General features: G+C 44.4%; 1 protein-coding gene across 1 annotated transcript in view; it reads right to left on the bottom strand.

Annotated features, from left to right (window-relative positions):
* The window catches only part of LOC110506160 (ras GTPase-activating-like protein IQGAP1), a 66,097-nt gene that overhangs the window by 31,130 nt on the left and 17,752 nt on the right, over positions 1-17,215 (bottom strand). Inside the window, exons 3-11 of the mRNA XM_090239074.1 lie at positions 7,870-8,026; positions 7,144-7,221; positions 6,771-6,847; positions 4,939-5,006; positions 3,440-3,553; positions 3,092-3,270; positions 2,364-2,451; positions 1,931-2,094; positions 1,496-1,580 (exon numbers count right to left, since the gene is read on the bottom strand). Of these exons, the coding sequence (XP_090095200.1) occupies positions 1,496-1,580; positions 1,931-2,094; positions 2,364-2,451; positions 3,092-3,270; positions 3,440-3,553; positions 4,939-5,006; positions 6,771-6,847; positions 7,144-7,221; positions 7,870-8,026 (1,010 nt within the window). The remainder of the gene's footprint in view (positions 1-1,495; positions 1,581-1,930; positions 2,095-2,363; positions 2,452-3,091; positions 3,271-3,439; positions 3,554-4,938; positions 5,007-6,770; positions 6,848-7,143; positions 7,222-7,869; positions 8,027-17,215) is intronic.

The raw sequence follows: 17,215 nt of genomic DNA, 5'->3' as shown, positions 1-17,215 counted from the left end.
AGTTGTGCCTTGTTAAAAGTTCATTTGTGGAATTGCTTTCTTTCTTAATGTGTTTGAGCCAATCAGTTGTGTTGTGACAAGGTGTGGGGGGTATACAGAAGATAGGACTGCCACAGGAAAGGAAGACCCAGAGGTACCTCAGCTGCAGAGGATAAATTCATTAGAGTTACCAGCCTCAGAAATTGCATCCAAGATCAATGCTTCCCCGAGTTCAAGTAACAGACACATCTCAACATCTACTGTTCAGAGGAGACTGCGTGAATCAGGCCTTCATGGTCGAATTTCTGCAAAGAAACCACTACTAAAGGACACCAATAATAAGAAGAGACTTGCTTGGGCCAAGAAACACGAACAATGGATATTAGACCGTTGGAAATCTGTCCTTTGGTCTGATGAGTCCAGGTTTGAGATTTTTGGTTCCAACCGCCATGTCTTTGTGAGACACATAGTAGGTGAACGGATGATCTCCGCATGTGTGGTTCCCACGTGAAGCATGGAGGAGTGGTGGTGTGGAGGTGCTTTTCTGGTGACACTGTCTGTGATTTATTTAGAATTCAAGGCACACTTAACCAGCATGTCTACCACAGCATTCTGCAGCAATACGCCATCCCATCCGTTTCATGCTTTGTGGGACTATCATTTGTTTTTCAACAGGACAAATGACCCAACACACCTCCAGGCTTTGTAAGGGCTATTTGACCAAGAAGGAGAGCGACGGAGTGCTACATCAGATGACTGTGCCTCCAACCACCGAACCTCAACCCAATTGAGATGGTTTGGGATGAGTTGGACCGCAGATTGAAAGAAAAGCAGCCAACAAGTGCTCAGCATATGTGGGAACTCCTTCAAGACTGTTGGAAAAAGCATTCTAGGTGAAGCTGGTTGAGAGAATACCAAGTGTGTGCAAAGCAGTAATCAAGGCAAAGGGTGGCTACTTTGAAGAATCTCAAATATTTGTTTAACACTTTTTTGGTGACTACATGATTCCATATGTGTTATTCATAGTGTTGATGTCTTCACTATTATTCTACAATGCAGAAAATAGTAAAAAAAAATAAGGAAAAATCCTTGAATGAGTAGGTGTCTTTTGAATGGTACTCTGAGATAGATAGATATACAAATGAGGTTGGAATAATATGTGAATATTATGAATAATACTGTGAATATTATGAATAATACTGTGAATATTATTATGTTCCAAACCTCTTCGACAATAACAGCTAGTTTTCAGTTTTCCCCTCTCCACTCAGACCACTCCCAGACAGTCTCAATTCTTGCTTGAGAAATGGCTCTTTGCTTAGAAGCTATTTTTGTTTATTTTTGACCATTTTAATAGAACAGCAAGGCACTTCATTTATTACCCAACTAAGAAATGATTTTGGAGATAAAAGCGTCTGCATTGGACCTTTAAGGTTAGGATTGGGCGAGAGAAGCACATCCTAGATGTGTACCTAGGGTACACCTCACCCCAGACCAAGCAGTGACCGCTGCTTACTTTTCTGGTAGCCTGCTGCAATCCCATTGGCTGCATCTACTCCAGTTTGCAACTCATCTTTAGTCAGCACCTCCCCTGGAGAATTCTGGGAAAGACAAAGAAAGGAACTACTCTAAACAGGGTTGTGGAATATTCAGTTTAATTTTCAACAGTGTAAACCTGTGAACAAGCTCACATCTAAGATATGGGGGAGGTGATCAACATCACATAGAAAATCAACCAGGGTCGTGCTCATTAAGCACCAAAAGGAAGAAAACGGACAAACAGGGAGTGACTACCTTGTCCAATAGCAGACATTTTTTTAATTTTCTGTTTCAAAACATTGTCAAATGTCTATTGCCCTAATGAACACAACCCCGCTGTAAGCAATAGTCTTCCAGATATCCCAACGTGGGATGAATCACAAATAACCTGGAATAATTCCACCTACTGTACCTGTTCTTTGTCCTCGCGGGCAGCCATCAGCTGTTTGAGGTACCAGCCCTTGTTCTGGGCCTGCAGGCGGTGTAGGCCCAAAGCCTGGGAGCGAAGTGCCTCATACAGCCGGTCTTCATCACCACTCAGCAGGGCCTGCTCGGCTGCACTCAGGGAACTGGTCACTGATGGGGGAGGAAAGCGTTAGAAAAACCTATTAGAACCCTCTGAGATGAAATTTCCTCTAGGTACAAATCTAGGATCAGGTTTTAAAACTGACCCCAGATCAGCTAGAAGCAAAACTCACTTCAGTGAATCAAAAAACGAACAATGCAGGGATGTTAGATCTGTGAGTCTGTTGACTACAAACTTAATAAACATTTAAAAACATGTCTGCATTCTCATGTGGATTCACCAACATACAAAATGGTGTGTGTGTGTGTGTGTTACTCACAGTTGACCTTGTTGACGTTGCCCTGGATCTCAGCCTGTGTGAGGAGCTCTTCATAGACATCTCTCTCTGCGCCAGAGTTCTCCCCCAGCTACAGTAGGAGGGACAGCGCAACAGGAGCAACATCAGGGTAGTGTTCAATAGGCATGAAACGGAACAAAACACTCCGAAACCGGGAGGTACCATCTGAACTTGCTCATCAAGATACATATATTTTAGTTCTGTTGCACATGGAAGCATGGATTTGTGACGTCAACATTGTACATTTAAACCAGTGATCCTGAAGTCTGCTCAATGAAAAACAATGTATTGCAGGTTTTTGTCCTAGCTCAGCAGTGAAACAGCTGATTCAGCTAATCAGGGTGTTGACCATCAGATGATTATTTAAAATAGCACTTAGCGGAGGCCAAAACACTACTGTAGTCCAGCTCGCCAGGAGAAATATTGAGGGTCACCGCTTTACAGGAACTATACAGCTGGAGAAAGCCAAATACACTTTTAAAAGAAAACACTACTACTACAGCAGCCAATATTGGGGTGGATTCCAATTCAAATCAGTCAAGTCAAAAAGTGGATTCCAATTCAATCAATTCAGACAGTCAACTGAATTACTGAAAACAATTGGAATTTGACTTTCGGTTTACTTTCTGAATTGATAGAATTTAAATGGAATTGACTCCCCAACCCTGCCACTCATTCTCTATCCCCGTATTTACAGCAAGCTCTCATACCCGTTTGCGTGAGTTGGCCACCTTCTCAGCCTTGGCACTGTGCAGCATGTCCTGGTAGTGCTGGGCAGAGCAGGTGTTCATCTGAAGCAGCATGGCGTTGGGGTTCTGCATGGCAGCCATGGTGCCCTCGGGAACCCCCTGGTCTATGGCCTCATTGATGGCTATCACTGCTGCATGCACTGGAGGAGAGGAGTTCATTACCAGAAATGTGGAATATTTTTAGAAATGGATTTAAAAGGAAAGAAGTTACGTAATATTATACCATCATTTTCAATTTGTTATAAAGTGTTGAACTCAACCAAACAGGCAGTTAGACCCGCCCCTCTGTGATATCTGATAGATGCTTACACGCAGCCTCATCCACTGACAGCTCATTGGCCAGGATGCCACCAATCTTGCTGAAGGCAGGCATCTGGATTCCGTACTTCTCCAGTTCACTCTTCATGTTGTTAATCTCCTCCTCTGAGTGGTGGAAAGGAGGGGAAGAGTGAGGTATAAAGGAGGGGAGGGAGAAAGAGTTGGTTAGGCATTAGGTCTATCAACAGTTGTTTGGTGGGAGTACTGAGAGAGGGCAGGGGTTGTTCTGTAAACAATCATGGTACAAAAGGGGAGTGTATTTCTTGCACTTGGAGGGAAATGGTATCAGGCACTAGGGAGTGGGTGTTCCCTGAGCTGTAGGTGTCTCTGCATAGCTTGGCTAAGACTGAGACTGGACAGAGAGCATGGCTAAGACTGAGGCTGGACAGAGAGCATGGCTAAGACTGAGGGTATAGTCTGGAGAGAGAGGAGCATGGCTAAGACTGAGGGTATAGTCTGGAGAGAGAGGAGCATGGCTAAGACTGAGGCTAGAGACTGGAGAGAGAGGAGCATGGCTAAGACTGAGGGTATAGTCTGGAGAGAGAGGAGCATGGCTAAGACTGAGGCTAGAGACTGGAGAGAGAGGAGCATGGCTAAGACTGAGGGTAGAGACTGGAGAGAGAGGAGCTAGAGGCTGAGAGAGAGCTTGGTGAAGGTAATGGGCAAGGTAGTGACAACCAACTCTGGTCCTGGAAAACTAGATAGTGTGTAGGTTATTGTTCCAGCTCTGCGCCCAAATGCATGATTCAATGTCCTATCTGATTAGGTCATTAGTACCGGATTAGAATCAGATTTCTTTAGTGCTGGGTTGGAACCACACCCTACACATACTGGACCACACTGGCTAAAGTACAGTACCCTTCAAACTGTAGATTATAGACAGACTAGAGAGATTCAACTAATTATCTCTTGATGAGTATGCGATTCGTAGAATCAGACTTTTTAGTGCTAGGTTGGAGCCAAACGCTGTACATAATGGACATAAGTACCCTTCATACTGTAAATAGTAGGCTAACTGTATATTAGAGGCTAAACAGACAGGAGACGGTGATTGTTCCTGGCCTGAGAGTAATACACATACCCCCTGGTCAGGCGTTTGGCAGACAGAGCAGAACAAAGCAGCAACAGGAAACACCATCTATCACTAATGACTTTCACATTGTTGCTAGCAGCCTGGTAAAACCCCTTCCCTGTGGAACTGTAATTTAGGACTGGAGCCACCACTATGCCTGTGTGTCACTTAGAAGACACTTTATCTAAAGTCACTAACAGTACATGTATCCATGTTTAGTATGTGTCTGGGATCCCTGCGGGAGTTGAACCCACAACCTTGGCTTGCAACTGAACCACAGAGGACCACATATCATGTTTAACATCATATGTTATGTTAGTCGTGTTAACTGTTTGACTTTAAAACAAAAAAATTAACAATGACAGTGAATGAGTTGAGTGAAAGAAAATTGAACACTGTGGTATTGGGACACACTCACCTGTGAAGTCCACCTTGCCATACAGGTCTTGGATCTGAGGGGCTAGACCCAGCTTGAACAGGTACAAACTGTGTGGGGGAAAGAGAAAGAGATAAACATGCTGTTGGAGCTGTGTTCTGGCATGTGTTCGGCACCAGGGGAGGGGGCCAGAAGGCATTGTAGTCAACAGCCATTCATCTAGTGTGGACTGGAGCTGGGGGTTACACACACACACACACACCTCCTACCCCCCTCTGCCACCCAGTCCTGTAGTGTTGACTTCCTGACTCTAAAAGGCCAAGGACCCTTCCCAAATTGCACCCTGTTCCCTCTATTGTGCACTACAAAGGAAATACGGTGCAATCTGGGACATGGATCAGTAGATGTACAGCCTCTGGACGGAACATGCTCAGCATCCATTTTACATGCAGCTGGAATGTTCTATTAACACAGACTTATTGTGTCCCAAATGGCCCCCTATTCCCTATTTAGTACACTACTTCTGACCAGGGCCAATAGGGCTCTGGTGAAAAGTAGTGCACTTTATAGGGAACCGGGTGCCATTTGGGACATGAACTGCTATCGCAAGGCTGAGGCGGTTGGGAGTTTCTTCTTGGTGCTGAATACCTCACCAGTCCAAAATCGTACCATTCACCTCATAAACGTGTCAGGTTTCCAAAAACCTAGTTCTGAGAGTAAACATGCACAAATCCAGTCTACGTTTTCAACTTCACATACAGGCAGTATTGAGTAGGACAGAGCGAAGCAGAAAATGTTGAACATTTTTCACTGAGATAAAATATTACGATAGACAATTTGTCTATTGTGACTTTTCTGTGAGAGTTCAGGTAGCACTGTGAGAGGCAGATCAGGGTTTAATATAATTTTAAACCTCTTAAGGATCTATGGGATCGGTGTCCCTATACCGGGACGGTTGTTGCTAAAGGGCGCTAATATGACTAGAATTACATTATTAGTAACAGCAACATTTCCAGGACATAGATATGTCTTACACGGACAGAAAGCTTAAATTCGTGTTAATCTAACTGCACTGTCCAATTTACAGTAGCTATTATAGTGAAAGAAATAGCATGATATGGTTTGAGAGCACAACAAACTGATCACTTATCAACTGGTTTGATACATTCATCTCTGAAGGTAAATAACATGCACTCAGTAATCTTGCTCTGATCTGTCATCCTGAGGGTCCCAGAGATAAAATGGAACATAGTTGTTTGATAAAATACATTTTGATATTCAGATGTAGGAACTGGGTTCTACAGTTTGAACCACTGCCATCTCTGATCTGTCATCCTGAGGGTCCCAGAGATAAAATGGAACATAGTTTTGTTTGATAAAATACATTTTGATATTCAGATGTAGGAACTGGGTTCTACAGTTTGAACCACTGCCATCTCTGATCTGTCATCCTGAGGGTCCCAGAGATAAAATGGAACATAGTTTTGTTTGATAAAATACATTTTGATATTCAGATGTAGGAACTGGGTTCTACAGTTTGAACCACTGCCATCTCTGATCTGTCATCCTGAGGGTCCCAGAGATAAAATGGAACATAGTTGTTTGATAAAATACATTTTGATATTCAGATGTAGGAACTGGGTTCTACAGTTTGAACCACTGCCATCTCTGATCTGTCATCCTGAGGGTCCCAGAGATAAAATGGAACATAGTTGTTTGATAAAATACATTTTGATATTCAGATGTAGGAACTGGGTTCTACAGTTTGAACCACTGCCATCTCTGATTTGTGATGAAAGGTTTTCCTAGAGTATTCAGAAAATCTATACAAATTTAAATTCATCGTGTGTGTGTGTGTGTGTGTGTGTGTGTACCTGAGAGCATGTATGCAGTAGATGCAGCGCGGCATGTTCTTCCTATCATAGATGTCTGTAGTCTCTGGATAGAATATCTGCGGACAGATGGACATCTTCATTAGGCACGAAACATGCTAAAACGCTAGGAAATTACATATTACCTGGACTTGTCCAATAAGAATGTTTCAAAACATTCTTCCGTTTGTTCCTATTGAACGTGACCCAGATCTGAGAGTTCAGCAGTCTGGGAGTGGGATCCTGTCAACCCCCGGCTTGTTACACAGGAGTGGTACGGGGAAAATACCCTTCTCTGGTATTGAGAATACAGTGACTGCCATGTCTGTGTGTGTGTGTGTGTGTGTGTGTGTGTGTGTGTGAGCCCATCACTCACCTTTGGCAGGCCCTTCTCTGTCATGGCGTTTAGCCACTGGATGACATTGTCTGTATGTCTAAAATGAAGCCCAGTGGCCTGCAGGAATGAAACACAAAACATAGTGAGTTACAATGTGACACACACATAAACAAACAATTACAGTTATAGTAACACACACATGATTCATTCCTTCCCCATGGAGTAAATCAAGCCTGACTCAGACAGTGAGTCACAGTAACCTGGGGTCCTATTCAACTAAAACATTTCCAAGGTAAGACTGGAGATGGGGAATTTCTTGGGCGCATTCTTGCAGTGTAATAACAATGTCTGTTTTTGGTTATTTAACTTAAGTCAAACTGTGTTGATAGAATAGGACCATTGATGCATGTCTGTTCCTCGGGGCATTGATAGGTGCTGCGGGGTGAAGTTTTCCCTAGAAACAGATCTAGGATCAGCGTCACCTCCCCCAATCATAACCTTGACTATTATTGTTGAAAAATGCTAAACTGACCCCAGATCAGTGTCTAGGTGCAACTTGCCCTTACACCTTGATGGATAGTCCGGTGTGAGTTTGTCTCCTCTGGTAACTGAATGAATATAAGAACATCTTTGTCCCTTTAACCTGCACTTGTCTGGAGCCTGTGTGTGTGTGTGTGTGTGTGTGTGTGTGTGTGTGTGTGTGTGTGTGTGTGTGTGTGTGTGTGTGTGTGTGTGTGTGTTACAGTGCATTTCCTCGGTCCTCACCTTGTAGCGGGTCTGCTCGCGGTCGTAGATTTTCTTGATGGAAACGGTTTGTGGGGCGAAGAAGTTGCCGAGTTTGGCCAGGTACACCCCGTTCCTAAGCCCTTCCTCCAGCTCTGTGGTGGGCGGGAGCTCCTCGTCCAGACACGCCTCCATCCACCTGGAGGACAAAGAGCTTTTATTTAACCTTGATTTATCCAGGTTCGTCTCATTACGAAAAAAAAATATTTTTCAAGAGACCTGGTCCATCCAGGATGGCAGCAGAAAGGAACAATGTTTGGAACAAATAGTCAACCTAACAACTTAGACATTTTTTTTTAACGTAAACCCACATTTATTAGAATTCCAGAACCATACATGCGTCACAGATATGATAAAAACCTAAGTAAAACCACGTAAAGTCCTAATGACTATCATGTCTCAGTAACATGTAAGTCAACCAAACATTTAAACTCCAAGGAAACAAGATGCCGGGTTTCAAGCTAGTCTGGAGATGATTCCAAGACCACAGAGCGGAGTAGCTAAAACACCTTTTCCATGATCCATTCTGGATTTTAGTAACCGTTAAAAGTAAGAAGGAGTGAGACCTTTCTGACCTTGTCAAAGAAGAACAGAGAAAGGCCATTTTTGGGAAAACTGCCACTTACAGATAGTATGGCAATGTTTAAGCCTGAGTCAATGAAGACCAGCCAACTTCACTATAGAGATCACAGCAGTGTGAAGACCAGCCAACATCACTATAGAGATCACAGCAGTGTGAAGACCAGCCAACATCACTATAGAGATCACAGCAGTGTGAAGACCAGCCAACATCACTATAGAGATCACAGCAGTGTGAAGACCAGCCAACATCACTATAGAGATCACAGCAGTGTGAAGACCAGCCAACATCACTAGAGATCACAGCAGTGTGAAGACCAGTCAACTTCACTATAGAGATCACAGCAGTGTGAAGACCAGCCAACTTCACTATAGAGATCACAGTGTGAAGACCAGCCAACTTCACTATAGAGATCACAGCAGTGTGAAGACCAGCCAACTTCACTATAGAGATCACAGCAGTGTGAAGACCAGCCAACATCACTATAGAGATCACAGCAGTGTGAAGACCAGCCAACATCACTATAGAGATCACAGCAGTGTGAAGACCAGCCAACATCACTATAGAGATCACAGCAGTGTGAAGACCAGCCAACTTCACTATAGAGATCACAGCAGTGTGAAGACCAGCCAACATCACTATAGAGATCACAGCGGTGTGAAGACCAGCCAACATCACTATAGAGATCACAGCAGTGTGAAGACCAGCCAACATCACTATAGAGATCACAGCAGTGTGAAGACCAGCCAACATCACTATAGAGATCACAGGAGTGTGAAGACCAGCCAACTTCACTATAGAGATCACAGCAGTGTGAAGACCAGCCAACATCACTATAGAGATCACAGCAGTGTGAAGACCAGCCAACTTCACTATAGAGATCACAGCAGTGTGAAGACCAGCCAACATCACTATAGAGATCACAGCAGTGTGAAGACCAGCCAACATCACTATAGAGATCACAGCGGTGTGAAGACCAGCCAACATCACTATAGAGATCACAGCGGTGTGAAGACCAGCCAACATCACTATAGAGATCACAGCAGTGTGAAGACCAGCCAACATCACTATAGAGATCACAGCGGTGTGAAGACCAGCCAACATCACTATAGAGATCACAGCAGTGTGAAGACCAGCCAACATCACTATAGAGATCACAGCAGTGTGAAGACCAGCCAACATCACAGCAGTGTGAAGACCAGCCAACTTCACTATAGAGATCACAGCGGTGAGTCAGGTGCTTTTGGTTGGTAATAAACCTGAGCTGCATGATACACAGAATCGAGTGCCTTCAGAAACACACCAACAGTACACAGAAAATTAAGGATTCTAGTTTACTACCTCATTTTCATTGTGCTCCTACATTTGTGTGTGCGCCTACATTATTCAACTTAGGAGCACACAGGCGCCTTGTAAAAAAGGTCAGCTTAAAGCCCCGAAACATGCAGTACACACACACACACCCTAAACCCAGTGACATTCAACTCCTCACCCCTCCAGAGTTTGTAAATCTCTGAGAGGACTATTCTTCTCTCCTGTTGCCTCTAGTTACCAGTGTAGCATTTCATTTCCTAGGAGCTGAAAGTATCAGTTCTGTTACTGTTAGAAAACTAACAGTGTGTTTAGTACACTACATTTGAACCAATACACAGTATATCATCAAATCATGTGTTCATATCACCATAGAGAAGATGCCACTTAGCAGTCGATTTCATCCAGTCACACAGGGATTGCAGAAATGTATATTAAATCTGTGTACTAACACTAATATGTAATCCCTGCAGGAATTGAACCCATGACATTGGCAGTGCCAGACTCATACCAACTGAACCTCAGTTACAGCGGCAAGAAAAACTGTGTGAACCCTTGGATTTAATAACTGGTTGACCCTCCTTTGGCAGTAATAACCTCAAACCTTTTCTGTAGATCAGACCTGCATAACAGTCAGGAGAAATTGTGGACCATTCCTCTTTACAAAACGGTTTCAGTTCAGCAATATTCTTGGGATGTCTGGTGTGAACCGCTCGAGGTCATGACACAGCATTTTAATATCAGGTTGAGGTCTGACTGGGTCACTCCAGAAGGCGTATTTTCTTCTGTTGTAGCCATTCTGTTGATTTACTTCTGTCTTTTGGGTCGTTGTCCTGTTGCATCACCCAACTTCTGTTGAGCTTCAATTGGCGGACAGATAGCCTTACATTCTCCTGCAAAATGTCTTGATAAACTTGGGAATTCATTTTTTCCGATGATAGCAAGCTGTCCAGGCCCTGAGGCAGCCCCAAACCATGATGCTCCCTCCACCATACTTTACAGTTGGGATGAGATTTTGATGTTGGTGTGCTGTGCCTTTTTTTCTCCACACAATATTGTGTTTTCCTTCCAAACAACTCAACTGTAGTTTCATCTGTCCACTGAATATTTTGCCAGAAGTGCTGTGGAAGATCCAGGTGCACTTTGCAAACTTCAGACGTGCAGCAATGCTTTTTGGGGGGGACAACAGTGGCTTCTTCCGTGGTGTCCTCCCATGAACACCCTTCTTGTTTAGTGTTTGACGTATCGTAGACTCGTCAACAGAGATATGTTAGCATGTTCCAGAGATTTCTGTAAGTCTTTAGCTGACACTAGGATTCTTCTTAACCTCATTGAGCATTCTGCGCTGTGCTCTTGCAGTCATCATTGCAGGACGGCCACTCCTAGGGAGAGTAGCAACAGTGCTGAACTTTGTCCATTTCTAGACAATTTGTCTTATCGTGGACTGATGAACAGCAAGGCTTTTAGAGATACTTTTGTAACCCTTTCCAGCTTTATGCAAGTCAACAATTCTTAAACTTAGGGCTTCTGAGATCTCTTTTGTTCGAGGCATGGTTCACATCAGGCAATGCTTCTTGTGAATAGCAAACTCCAATTTTGTGAGTTTTTTTTAACAGGGCAAGGCAGCTCTAACAAACATCTCCAATCTCATTGATTAGACTCCAGGTTAGCTGACTCCTGACTCCAATTAGCTTTTGGAGAAAACATTAGCCTAGGGCGTTCACATACTTTTTCCAACCTACCCTTTTAATGTTTAAAATGTGTATTCAATAGACAAGAAAAATACAATCATTTGTGTGTTAGTTTAAGCACAGTGTCTATTGTTGTGACTTAGATGAAGAGCAGATCAAATTTGATGACCAATTTATGCAGAAAACCAGGTAATTCCAAAGGGTTCACATACTTTTGCTTCCCACTGTAGATGTCAACTAGGGGAGCAGATTACATCCAGTCCAGTACGTAGTACAGCAGAGTACTCTCACCTCTAACAAACCACACCTAAAAATTCTCAGCATTCCTCTTGGCATGTAAATCCCCTGATGTCAGACCTGAAGACACATTCTTACAGTGTGTTTGTGTCGTGCTAAGCCACTGAGGAACCTGCAATTCTGCAGTTCTGGGTACAGAAGAGATGAGAGAACTCCACTTTTAAACTATCAACAGCGTGTACGCGACGGTGCTCGGCCCCCGTTACAGCGTGTACGCGACGGTGCTCGGCCCCCGTTACAGAGTGTACGTGATCGTGCTAGTCCACTGAAGAACCAGAGGGCCTGGATACCAACTGCTTCCCAGTAACCCTCCCAGTAGTTCCATGCCTCCCAGTAACCGTCCCAGTAACCCTCTAGTTCCATGCCTCCCAGTAGGTCACCATTCTAGTAACGTCCCAGTACCCATAGCAGTGTGTGTTCTCTGCTGTGAAAGCCCAGTCTATTCTTGGGTAGAAGCCATTTCACAGTTGGAGGACAAAGTGAGTTTGTCAAAAATCAGCTTTGAAGGAAGGAAAACACTTTTTCTGTACGTCCCTTTTCAAAAAGGGGACCCTGGCACTCTCCCAGAAGTTTGGTTGGTACATAAAACAGGTGAATTCAGATAAGCAAAAAGGTGTGATGGTCAAAAAAATGTAGTATGAAGCTCCCTTAACTCTATTATTATGGTTTGTATTGTTTTCACTGCATCAGGGTTACAGAACACAAACATTTCAGCTTTGCAGCCTTGTTCAGTGTGTAGGAACCCTTTACTGAAGGTACACTCCCACTTTTGGCACACATCCTGTATTAGGCGCACACACACACACACGATTTGCAGTACACAGGCCAACAAACCCAAACCCTCCAGCTGAAACAACTCCTCCCTCCCAGTAAGTCATGACTCTGGGTCTCCCAACACAGGCCCAGTGTGGCCAGGCCACAGGTAACGGGGCTGTGGTGGGCAGAGGGGAACAACTCCTCCTTTCACTGCTCCACAGTGAAAGGCTTCATAAAGGTGCCATACTAATGGGTATTTTATCAGAGAGGCACAGGGGCCAGACCAGAGCAAACACACACCTATGAATGGGACTGCAGAATGTCAATGACAATTGAATTCCGCACGCAGGAGAGATGCCAGAAGAAATGTCAAAGTTGTGAACATGACACACAAGCAAATTTCCAGAGATAAAATGACAACCTGAAATATGGCAGTGTTGTCAGGAATGCAGAGAGATAACATTGGAGGCTAGCCTATTATTAGATACTAGAACTATTTTATCTAGCATGTCTTCTCTCGGTCTTCAACAGGGTACGACTGCAACAGTGGAGGCTGGTGTCACTTTAAATCAGACTCATTGTAATGTCTGGAATAGATTACATAGAACGGTATTAAACAAATCGTTCATTCATTACAATTAAATGGTCTTTCAATGTCTTCTTCCACCAGCCTCCACTGTACCGAAAACAGTCAGTGTTTCTCCACAATCTGTATGTCTTCCTGAGGAGACAGTCGTCAGGTAGCAGTCTCTTCCTATTGGATTGACCCCTGACCTCTGTGCTGTGGGAAGCTTCCTGATGTACACTACCAGGAAGTGTGAGAGCAGGGGGACTGGACTCTACTGGACACTATGGCACCGCTAGCTGTTAGCCTAGCCAGTCCCCTTTAATACCGTTTTCACACCACAATACTAAAGCTGTGCCGAGCAGAGCTGCATTGTGCAGGCCTGGCTACGCATCCAACAAAGATGCTGGAACCTTGCTGGAAGAAAGTTACTAGTACCTCCCCCATTTGAGTCAGGTGACAGGTACAGTCTGTAGCGCTAGCTGCTGTGGCTATGGAGAATCCCTAGAGCATACTCCCTATATCCTTCCTCTCTCCCAGGATTAAGTTGCCCCTAGACACTGATCCTGGGACAGTTTAGCATTTTCCCCACTAATGGTAATATTAGGATTGGGAGAATTGAAGATGATTCTAGAACTGTACGTAGGGGAAACTTTACACCAGAGTGTTTCTCCCAGAGCAGCAGACCACAAACACACACATTCTGCCTCGCAGCCTGTTTCCAAACACAAGCAGGATGATAGCCACTATGAGCAGAGCAGGCCGCCGGTGCCATTCCAATACTTCAAACGTGCATCCTTTCTTCCCTTCTTGCTTTAATTAATGTTTTCCTTTGATCCGATCAGGCTACAGGCTCAGTTCCAACACTTCGAAGATCCATCCTTCCATCCGTATGATTTGATCAGGCTGTGGACTTAGGAGACAAGGGGTGGCACAATTCTATCTTAATGAAATCACTGATCTGAATGACCAGTTCCTTTCTGCACAATGTCAAGTCTGCGTAGGCGTGTGTCTGTGTGGACAGGTATGTTTATAGAGGGCTGAGATGGGAGGAAAAGGCAAATCCATGGTGCTCCTTATCTAGTTAGAGAACAATGTTGTGGAGGTCTAGAAACATCTCTATTCACTCTCTCCTCTTCCTCCCAGCTGTCTGTTCTCTTTGTATTTTGATGGGAAACTGGAGGAGAATATTATTCAATTATGTGCAAATAATTTTACAGTGAGTAACCCAATCTCTTCCACTTGGATGGCCCCACACAGTGGGCCTTTATCCCAGGTTCCTGTAGTAATTACACAGTGATTCACCAGAGTGAATGCGAGAGAGAGAAAGCGAGATGGAACGAGAGAGCAAAACGAAAGGGGGATACCTAGTCATTTGTACAACTGAATGTATTCAGCTGAAATGTGTCTTCCGCATTTAACCCAACCCCTCTGAATCAGAGATGTGGAGGGCTCCCTTAATCAACGTCCATGTCTTCGGGCCCGGGGGGGGGGGGGGGGGAAGAGGGGGGGGGGGGGAGAGAAGAGAGAGAGAGAGAAAGAGAGAGGGAGGGAGGGGAGGAAGCGAAATAGCCCATTACATGCTTTGCTGCAACACAGGAATCCTTCGGACTCGACTGACCTCCCCTTGTCACAAACTACCAGGAGGAACCAGGGGGGGGGGGGGGGGGGGGGGGTCATCTATTCATGAGTTTTCCAGCTGTTGGTTAGGATAGAGAGATGACACCTGACTGACTCATGGAGGCTAGTGACTGGGAAACACATTCAACACACATTCAAAAGCTTACAACTCACACACACACGCTCCAGATCAGAGCAGTTCAAAGAGACAAAGCATTTCTTCTATTCAGTCAGTGTCTCGTCTGAAATCTCCCCTCCGCCCAACCTGCCTGACTCACGCCAGACCCCAACCTGCCTGACTCACGCCAGACTACCCATCAATGCCAAGAGGAATACTACACACAGTTCTATGTCCTACTCTCTTGTTACGTGTGTCTGTGTGTGTGTGTGTGTGTGTCTTTTCAAAACAGGGGAGGAGACCAGACGAGGCAAAGTTTGCTGATCAAGCAAGAGGAAGGACAGACCAGTCACATCATGAAACCACATTTCTCCATCACACACTTTGCAGCAACATATCACTACCCCCCTCTCTCTACCCCTATCACACACCTCCCTTCCTGGTCTTATCAACATGTCTTGTTCAAGCGCTGAGGTTTACCCCTAACTGATATCCAAACCGGAAAAGTCACTTCTAGTGTTCTACAGACTACTGTGCTGACCCCTCCCTCTCTCGTTTAGTCTTCTACAGACTGTGCTGACCCCTCCCTCTCTCATTTAGTCTTCTACAGACTACTGTGCTGACCCCTCCCTCTCTCATTTAGTGTTCTACAGACTACTGTGCTGACCCCTCCCTCTCTCATTTAGTCTTCTACAGACTACTATGCTGACCCCTCCCTCTCTCGTTTAGTCTTCTACAGACTGTGCTGACCCCTCCTCTCTCGTTTAGTCTTTTACAGACTGTGCTGACCCCTCCCTCTCTTGTTTAGTCTTCTACAGACTGCTGTGCTGACCCCTCCCCACTCTCGTTTAGTCTTCTACAGACTACTGTGCTGACCCCTCCCTCTCTCGTTTAGTCTTCTACGGACTACTGTGCTGACCCCTCCCTCTCTCGTTTCTTTTCTCCTGCCCTCTGTCCCTTTCACCATCTCTCAGTTCCTCTCTCTCCCTCCATATCTCTCCCTTGGAGGCAGATAATGTAGGGTGGACACTATTAGAACCTGTCATCACAACAGTTAGGCTTTCACTGTTGTTGCCAAGCAACCAGTGACACCCACAAGTGAACAACAGAGTTGGCTCTCCTACAACGACAAAATTTAAGGGCCAATCAAACAGGACAATATTACCAGGCCAAGTTTAAGGGCCATTCAAAAAGGACTACGTTGCAGATTCTAATTTATGGGCCAATAGAAAATGACTATGCTGTACCTTCAAATTTGACACTAGGATGTGACCATTGTTTAATATTTGTGGTGGCTATGTACAGACTGCCTTTACTGAACAATGACTAAGGATTTATGACCTCAATTTGACTGTCAGAATAATACATCACAACAGTCCCCTGAGGACATCATCATCATGGTATTTTATTAGGATCCCCATTAACTGTTGTAAAAGCAGCAGCTACTCTTCCTGGGGTCCACACGAAACATGACATCATACAGAACATTAAATAGACCAGAACAGCTCAAGGACAGAAGTACATTAAAAAAGGAACATGTGGCCAACATATCAATGCACACAAACTATCTAGGTCAAATACGGGAGAGGTGTTGTGCCCTGAGGTGTCACTTTGTTTTTGTTTTTTAAACAAACCAGGTTTGCAGTTTATTTGAGCAATATGGGATGGGGACTGTGAAAAGACCCCTGGTGGCATGTCTGGTGGGATAAGTTGACTATGCAAACAATTTGGGATTTTCAACACGTTTCTTATAAACAGAGTCTCTCAACTCTTAAGCATAGTATCAGCATAGTATTTATATCAGCCCTCTGGTTACAATGAAGAGCAAGACGTGCCGCTCTGTTCTGGGCCAGCTGCAGCTTAACTAGGTCTTTCCTTCAGCACTCGACCATATGACTGGACAATAATCAAGATAAAACTAGAGCCTGCAGGAGTTTCTTCACCACCATTGAATATGTTTTGACCGTGCCAGTTTATAATCTCAGGTAAATTACAATCTAAATGTACAATGTACTCTGGCCATGTACTCCTATAATCTCCACCCAACACAGACGAGGACTGGCCATCAGTCAGAGCCTGGAACCTATCTAGGTTTCTTCCAGGTCACCGTGCTTCTACATCGCTTGTTGTTTGGGGTTTTAGGCTGGGTTTCTGTATAGCACTGTGTGGCATCTGCTGATGCAAAAATGACTTCATAAATAATCAATACAATTTCTGTCATGACATCACAACAATCACCTGAGGAGATATGGCATCATTATGTTATCAAAACAGTTTGATTTCATCAAGGCCCTAGATGCATTCTTCTACTTGCTGCTCTGTTGACTAGAACAACCCAGTGATTACATCATCCTCCATGCAGCTGTTATACTCCAGCCTGGAAAAGACTG

Source organism: Oncorhynchus mykiss, chromosome 6 (genome assembly GCF_057628025.1).
Source record: "Oncorhynchus mykiss isolate SJ-2025 chromosome 6, ASM5762802v1, whole genome shotgun sequence".
NCBI classification, from domain to species: Eukaryota; Metazoa; Chordata; class Actinopteri; order Salmoniformes; family Salmonidae; genus Oncorhynchus; species Oncorhynchus mykiss.
Note: the sequence above shows the minus strand (reverse complement) of the source record. Positions and strands in the feature narration are given on the sequence as shown.